This window comes from Buceros rhinoceros, unplaced genomic scaffold (assembly GCF_000710305.1).
Source record: "Buceros rhinoceros silvestris isolate BGI_N320 unplaced genomic scaffold, ASM71030v1 scaffold26806, whole genome shotgun sequence".
Taxonomy (NCBI): domain Eukaryota; kingdom Metazoa; phylum Chordata; class Aves; order Bucerotiformes; family Bucerotidae; genus Buceros; species Buceros rhinoceros.
This window is the reverse complement of record NW_010419699.1, coordinates 14,505-23,085: the sequence shown is the minus strand read 5'-3', so window position 1 is coordinate 23,085 and position 8,581 is coordinate 14,505. Positions and strand designations below refer to the sequence as shown.

The 8,581-nt window shown below is 38.2% G+C and overlaps 1 protein-coding gene across 1 annotated transcript; it reads left to right on the top strand.

The window, feature by feature from the left end:
* Nucleotides 1-1,179: 1,179 nt before the first annotated feature.
* MRPL42 (mitochondrial ribosomal protein L42) lies at nucleotides 1,180-8,097 on the top strand. The gene is made up of 5 exons (XM_010139047.1): nucleotides 1,180-1,332; nucleotides 4,150-4,213; nucleotides 5,174-5,258; nucleotides 6,516-6,679; nucleotides 7,973-8,097. The coding sequence occupies exons 1-5, from the start codon at nucleotides 1,251-1,253 to the stop codon at nucleotides 8,016-8,018; spliced, it is 441 nt and encodes a 146-aa protein (XP_010137349.1). The 5' UTR covers nucleotides 1,180-1,250; the 3' UTR covers nucleotides 8,019-8,097.
* The last annotated feature ends 484 nt before the right edge of the window (nucleotides 8,098-8,581 follow it).

Genomic DNA, 8,581 nt, shown 5'->3' with positions numbered 1-8,581 from the left:
CTCGGCCTCTGGAACGGGCCAGAGGCAGAGAGTTTGTATACTTTCAGAAGGGGTAAATGGCTCTGTTTCGTGCTCAGGGTTTTTTTAATAGCCTGCAGATCCGTTTTTATAGCAGGTACTTTTTTGCTTGCTTTGACTGATTAATAATGACTTTTTTTTTAAAGCTAAACATTTTCTTTAATAATGGAAGCATTAGGTTTCGTATTCCTGCCTGGTACTGACAGACCTTTGAGAGTTTTCTGTGTGCCGTCTCAGGGATGGGGATGACGCGATTTGAACTGTAGTTGTCCTTCAGGTGAGGCCAAGAATGGGCCGGTTTGAACCCTGTCCTTTGACAGGGTGATGCTCATCTGCCATATTCCTCACACCTTTTTTGTTAATGAGTTTTCAAGGTGTTCTCTAACTTCAGCTGTACTTGTCACAGGTAAAGAAAACGATGAATGATTATTTGTTGAAATTCAAAAGTTGGAAAATACACGCTTTTAGTGATGTTCTGAAGCATTAAATGTGAAATTGTTTTGAAGAGTTCTTGGGGGGTTTTTTTATGTCTTTAAACTCTTCAGGTTTTTTAAGCATCTGGTGTTTCTAAGTGTCATTATAAGTTTCTCTTTGAAGCAATTTTTTTTTTCTGTAGACAATGGAAAGTTAAGATGCTCATATGTGACCTTCTGCTTCTGTGGGATTTGGGGTGATATTTAAGGTATTTTAGATGGTGTGGTGTAGCTTTTGAATGGATGAAACGAATTTCATCTGGACAATTTGTTAGCTACAGCAAGGGCTGTTTATAAGTACTGTTTTTATACTGAGCAACAATATACACATTGTAAACAAGGAAAGCATGTTGCAGGAATAATTCTGTGGAGTGCGCAGGAGGAACAATGCAAAACTTTGGTGGGTGAGTACCAATAGAGAAACTGTGAGGGGACCCAAGCTTGGAAACTTTTTATTGTTAATAATGTGCCTTCAAAGAGCATCTCCCAGTAAAAAAAGACTTGTACCACATTTGATTGTTAAGGAGGCGGGTGCCAGTATCAAACAATAAGGACTTCTAAAGAACTGACAAGTCATGAGGAATATACTGCATAAGTGTTATTTATCCATAAGTTATTCAAGAAATTAAATTGTTGATCTTTTGTACCCTAAACAGTTACGAAACTGGTTTGTTTCAGAGAGTGTTCTGCAGAAAAAAAGGATATGGTGTCCATTTGAGTTCCATCTTGTCCAGAACTGGTTTCCTCTCTGCTGTCAGCATGGCAACATCACTCAGAACGGCGTCGTCTAGCCTCTTCTGGATGCGTTCAGTAGCAGCCTGTAAGCAGGCTCCATTGCAGAGTAAGTAATGATGAAATTGTAGAAGTACTAGGTTAAAATTTGTTCTTTGAGAGCCTCTTCCCTGTACTGTTTAAAGTAATGGAAGCTTGGAAGTGAATATTTATTTGAACAGAATCAAGTCTGATATTGTGTTCTCTGCTAATAATTCAGTATTTTTTTTCTTTTAAAGCTTCCATTGTTCACATAAGACACTCCTCTAATATATGAATTAGCTTGTAAATAACACCTCTCTTCCCCCACTGATTGTATTTGAAGACTAATTTTCTTTTTCAGACTTACAAACAGTGGTAAGAAAAGGCTACAGTAAAATCTCATTACTTAATGTAAGTGGAGAACAAGTGAAAACAGGCAGTATTATTTCTTAGATTTTTGTTCCTGTTTTAGATACCAATAGAAAGATGTAGGGGAGATAGTAAAAGTGGAAGGAAGAGACTGGAACTGAGAAAATATTAGACATTTTACATTTAAAGGTTCTGCAAGGAGTGGAAAGAAATCTTGAGAAGAAATACAAACTCAACTTCTTAACAACTAAGAATGGTTTAGTTAGAAAAACTGAAGCATGGAAGTGCTAACAAATTCTAAATTTAAGAATTTTACACCTAAAATCTTCCTGAGAGGAAAATAGCTGTAGAAAATTTTTTTCTTGGTTCTTTCAGCTGTCCCAGTTTTGACATGCTGAATGCTGCCCCCCTCCATTATGAACAGCCGAGAAGAATCCTATTTGTATTTGTTGTGATTTAACCCCAGCTGGCAGTTAAACACCACACAGGAGGTAGCTCACTCCCCACCCTTCTGCCAAGGGGATGGGGGAGAGAATCGGAGTGGGGGGACGAAAAAGTAAAACTCATGGGTTGAGATAATGACTGTTTAATAGGACTGAAAAGGAAGTGAAAATAATAGTAATAATAACTGAATATACAAAACACATGATGCACAATAGAATTGCCCACCAGCTGCTGACTGATGCCCAGCCAGTCCCTGAGACATGGTGTCCCTCAGCCAGCTCCCTCCAGTTTATATACTGGACATGACATCATATGGTATGAAATACCCCTTTTGCTCTTTTGGGTCAGCTGTTGTTGTTGCTGTGCCCCCTTCTCAGTGACTTGTGCAAGCTCAGCCTCTGCTGGCAGGGCAGCGTGAGAAGCTGAAAAGTCCTTGACTTGATATAAGCACTGCTCAGCAACAACTAAAACATCAGTGTGTTATCAACATTACTCTCATCCTAAATCCAAGACACAGCACTGTACCAGCTACTAGGAAGAAAATTAAGTTTTTTCCAGCCCAAACCAGGACAGTATTAAAACTAAAGGTGGTGTAAAATAACAAACAAACGAAAAAAAGTCAGCAAAAAGTTGAAACCTTTTTATGACTTACTTGGAAATAGAAGGCCCAGAACACACTAAGACTTTTCTTGTGACTGTAATTCAATTCTTAAAGTGTAATGATAGAAGAAGCTTCACTGGATTCAGAAACTTACATGTGGATTTTTGTCAGGTTTTGGCAATAAAGGCAGGGGTTTGCTAAGAAAAGTCAACCACAGGCATCTCCTGCGCTCATCTTAGGCATGCATATCTAGGTGGCTGTGGAAGGCATGATGGCTGTGATATGGCTCCTGTATAAGGGACTGTTACTATTTAACACCTTACATCAGGGTTATGGTTGAATTCAATACTCTTAAAGGTGTTTTCCAATGTAAATGATTCTATGAATATGAAAAATGGGAATGAAATTGTGAGAGAACTCAGTCAGAAGGGACTTTGGGTGGTCTGTGTTCCAGCCTTCTGCTCCAAGCAGACTTAGCTCTGCAATTTCACCCTGTTGCTCAGGACTTTGTGTAGCTGGGTCTTCAAATCTCTAAGGACAGACACTGCCCAAACCTGCCTGGACCCCATCCCACTGGTTGACTGTCCTCATGACATACCCAGTCAGAGCCTCTCGTTTCAACTTAGGGGGGTTGTTTCACATCCTCCCACCATGCGCTGATGTAAACAGACAGGCTCCCTCTCCTCAGTAACCCCAATCTTCATACATAGTCACTGGGGGCTGCTGTTAAGTCTCCCCCAAACTGCCTCTGCTCTAGGCTAAGCCAGCTCCAGTCGCTCACCTTCACACAGGGCAGGTGCTGCAGCCTCTGACCATTTTGGTTGGCTTTTGCTGAACTCATCCAGGTGTTTGTTGTTTCTATTTAAGGGCCCCAAACTGGCCGTAGAATCTAGATGTGGTCTAACAGATGCTGAGTAGAGGGAGATAATCCTTTCCCTCAGTTGCCTTAGTACAGACCCAGATGCTGTTGTCCTTATTTACTACTTGTAATTCTTGCAATAGCTTTCCTTGGAGCAACAGGAATCTGGGGGAAAATGGTGAAGTCCTCTAGTACTATAGCAGCCAAGATATTATAGTTTTGTGTTTTGTATAGCAGCCACCAGCAAAGTACAAATTTTATTTTTATAATAAATACTGCTATGAATGAAATTATCTTTCCTGTAAGTCATAAGGTCATTCTTTGCATATATAAAGAATATGGTGAAATCTACAGCTATTTAGTTCATACTGCAATTTTTCTTAGGAAAACAATACAGTTGGAAAGGTAAGTGTAGGCCGTAGCTACCTAGATAATATATTTTTTGATTGCACTAGAAATCTGTCTTGTAAAGTGATCTTCTATTTATAGAGTATTTGGGTTTTGTTAATCTAAAACTGAGTATGATTATAATCCCAATTAAAACGTAAAACAGAACGAAAATGTAACCATTCTTAAATTGGGCACAGCTCTACTTGCTTTTACGTTATTGTTCTTTACTTTTTTTTTGGCAGATGGAGCTGTGTATCATGCTTGCCATAAATCTACGTACTCGATTCTCCCTGAAGACTACAATTGGTACTTAAACGTGCTTTGATGTGTGGGCTTTTTGTATGATGTTTATGTCAGGGCTACTTTCTCTGTCGTGAAGTTGTCGTATAATGGTATCCAACACAACTTCTGCCAATTTTGGATATATGTCATAACTTGAACTAAAGTACTGTTTCCAATTGTAATGAAGCTAGTATTTGAAAAAATGAGTGTAATGAAAAATCATGCTGGCCTCATTTTTTAACTGCAGTACCTCTGCAGTTTTGCTTGTGCAAATAAGTGCAGAAGTAGCTAAGAGCAGTCGTTTTCACTGATACTTGTTGTTAAGACAAAGTCCAGGTGTTTCTGTGCTGCTACATGGGAAACTTGAGTAGAAACCATAAAAGATGATACAAACATAGTGAGAATTGGCAGCACCTGTGTATTACGAAGTTTTAGGAAGCTAATATGCCATGGAAGTTGATAAGGAAGGAAGGTGAGAAGAGTCATACTCTCTCAACAAACCTCTTGGTAGGACTTTTTGCTCATCATGCTTATCCTCCTTTACCAAATATGACAGTTGGAATCCCAAACAGAGCTTTGTTTCCTATTCTTTGTTTTGTAGGTGCCATACTTCTTATAAGGCATTTTGTCCTAAAGATCATTATCCCCAACTGTTGCTACAGTTTTATATGCAGTTATTTCAATTATTAAAGATTTTTTTTTCCAACCCATATTCCCAGCTATCTTTAATACTTTATTTTAGCCCTTTTTTCCTTCAAAACAACCCCATCAAAAATGGCTGGCGGGGGGGGAAACCAAACAACAAACAAAAAACCCAACCAAAACCAGGAAGTTCAGGTATTTGTAACCCCTTTTTTTATAAGCATTTATTTTATAGACAATTCTTAAGAATTCATAAATGCAGAGTCAGATCTGGTTTTCTTTGGAACTCGCTCAGCACTTCTGAAAGCTTTACAGAATATATTTAAGTTTTTGTTTTTATAGCAAAGTGGAACTTGCAGTCACATCAGATTTGAAGACAATCGTCTGCTACCACCCTTCGCTTGAGATTCCGTATGAGCATACAAAAGTATGTCCAAATGTACACATTTATATTTCTTACCCTTATAAAGGCATAAGAATCTCATAATTTTGAGTGTTCAGGGCATTTTTTTTAATTTGAAATACTGAAGTACTTTTCTAGTACATGATCAGCATATCTGTGAGGTAAGTGAATGATGACTATAGCTGCTGCCATGAGGAGGACCCTATTCTTAGTTAAATTGAGGGAAAGTTTCAGAGTAAAAAATGCTCAGATGTCACAGCACACAGTAACTCAAATAGAATTAAATGAGGGGCTCTATTTGTGCACTACAGAGAAAAAAAGTGTCTGTCTATGAGTGTACTCCTCAAAGGGGATGCTTGAAATCCAGATTATAATTCACGTGCCTTACTGTGTACAGATGCAGCAGTCTGGACAAGAGGATTTAAAGAAGTGCTGCTGCAGTTTTCAACTTGAGCTTCAAATTCTTTTCAGAACTATGGGTTCATAAATGCCACAAAAACCTTTAAATACCAAATGTTTATCAATTAGTAGTAGTTTCAATGTGTTCTTTAACCTGATGAGAGTAAATCTAGGTAAGCTTTTCTAGTGTATACTTCTTGTTTCCATTTCCAGTTCTCATGGGCTACTCAACATGGTAGCTATGTTGCTGAAGTATCCAGTGTGAAAATTCTGCATTGAAAACTTAAAATATTTTAGTACTCTTTGCCTGCAAGTTACATATCAGTATTTTAGAGTCACCTGTCTCTTAGGAAAAACAGGTGTAAAAGACTAACACAGGAAAAATATTTGTAACAGTGCTAGTAGTTAGGTTTCAGGTTGAGAACAAACGTCTTGGTCTTAGCAGGTGCACAAACAACTGGGAAGTGACATTCTTCTCCAAGGTATAAATCATCTAAAAGCTTTTTTCATTACGATGATCATCACTATGAATGAATTTCTAAATAGAAATAGTATGAGTACTTTTGTATTGGAACCGAAGCTTATGATTCAGCTAGTGAATTGTAAGATGAGATCAGCAATAATGATGACAGCGGTGCTGATGGTAGGGGTCTGGTAATCAGCTGTAGCACCTGGGGTAATGAGATGTTTCTAGACATCTGCTCCGGTGGGGTGGTTTTGTTCGGGGCGAGCAGTAAACAGCCTTTACAATTACAGACATTCTTCTGTGTTCCTTTGGTTTCAGCTGTTAAGAATATATTGTAATGCTGTCTATGTAGCTCAGCTTTTTTTATTTTTTCAAAGAAGGAGAAAAAGGAAATACATACACTACTGTTTTTATAGCCCATACCAAGACCAGATCCAGTAAATAATAAAGAAGAAACCCTCGATCAAGTTTTGAAATCCAGATTGAATGAAGAAGAGCTAAAGAACAACACAGGTCCTACAATTGAAGAGCTCAGCAAAATGTTTTACACAACAAAACATCGCTGGTATCCCGTGGGACAGTAAGTATTTTCAGTGTTTGTTCCTTTGGGATATAAAAGGAGATAGAGGAATAATTTAATGACTAGATTCAACCTAGGATAAGCCATGCAGGAAAAGATACTGTAGTACCTGGGCTAATACATAAAATCTTAAATGCAAGCATTGTGTAAATGGCAGACTGTATTTTGTAAGGTTCTGGGGTGTTTTTTTTAACACTGCCCCTTTGGTAGCCTTTGCAACCTTTTTCTTTTTTTGTAAAATGTGTCTCATAGTAGAAATTTCTCATACCATCTCGTTAGCTACTTGTTCAGGTGATTTACTGAAGTTGTGAAGAGTGTAAGAGAATCTAATATCTAATCTAATATCTAATCTAATATGTAAAATACCCTCAATGGATGTAACCAGATAAAGCTTAGAAACATGCACCTTTTCCTTAACAACTTTCCAGAAAAAAAACACTAAGGAGGATGATTCCTTAGCGGTTCCTTAAGAACAGCAGAGGTTTCTCATTTAAACTGAAGAAAAGTGCATCTCAGTGTGCCTAGTACTCAGAAATCCAGGAGGAGGAGAGGTGCAAATATGCATGACTGAGCTTAAAGAGGAACTATATACATTCAGATACACCACTGGAACAACCGGCATTCTAGTTTGTTACTTTTCTCCAGTCTGCACTACTATACCCTTTGGTAGCTGCTAACTTACAGCAATGGAAAAATTTTGGGATTCTTTTTGCCCAGAAACTTTTTTAATTACTGTATTTTAGGAGCAAAGGAATGAATGGTTAGAACTTTCTACGGCCAAAGTGTAGCTGTCGCTTTAATGAGCATCAAACAGGATCTGCATTGTTTTACGGTGGGCAATTAAGAGGGAAGCAGGGGTTATTTTTGAAGAGTTTGGGTTTTTTAGTTTGTCTGCAAAATATTACACTATTTAACATACAGTCTGGCATAAGTCCTTTAGACATCAAGTCTTTTTGTTCTGTAGCAATCATTTTAGCCAAGGAAAAGCTGACCATGTAATAAAATTAACTTCACACAAAGGATTAAGAACAAACAGCGGCCTTTGTACCTATTCAGCTGTAGAACTGATTGGATTATTGCGTGGTTGTAGCAGATGCAGCAATGGAAATGAGTAGTGTTATGTAACTCCATAAACAGCGATGACATCTAATGAGGGGTGATGGGTTGCGCTTGTCTATCTTTTGTGTTTTGCTTGCTTTTGTATCCAGACCACTCACCAGGGGAGGGGGAGGAAATACCAGGATAATAAGAGTCTCCAAAGCTTGCATTCACTGCAGCCTTTTTTTCTTCTAGGTATCACAGAAGACGCAAGAATCCTAATCCTCCTAAAGACAGATAACTAAGATAACTTCTTGATCAACAGCCCTTTGCTACTAATCTTTATTGGAAATAAAAATTACAGAAGTGAGATGTTTGGCATTTCTGAGTGAGTGCTGTAACTAAAACATGCTTAACTAAATTGGACTGTTATTTTTCTACTTCAGCTAGTTGACAGTGAAACAATAGAACTGCACTACAGGAACAGGGAAGGCTGTTTTATGTGCGCAGTCAGCAGATGTGCTAGTCTTAGAACGGATTGTAACAGGTGATGGAGCACTCCAATTAAACTTGGTCAGAGACTTACCACTGGTGAAGTGAATGTCAAAATTGGAAGTCTAGAACGCTAGACTTCGCATTAGGACACATTAGGGTTTGTTACTTTGGGTGATAATTTTTTTTTAGGAATCTAGTAACTGAAATGCAGATGAGCTTGTAAGATACCTAATTCCATGTTTAATCCTATTTAAAGGTATTGCCATGTGCTGAAAACTGTCCGATTTGGTTACATTGTAGCTTTCGAGGCATAATGATTCACCCTGATACATCACCCAGCTTTACCAAATATCTGAGATAATTTCTGTG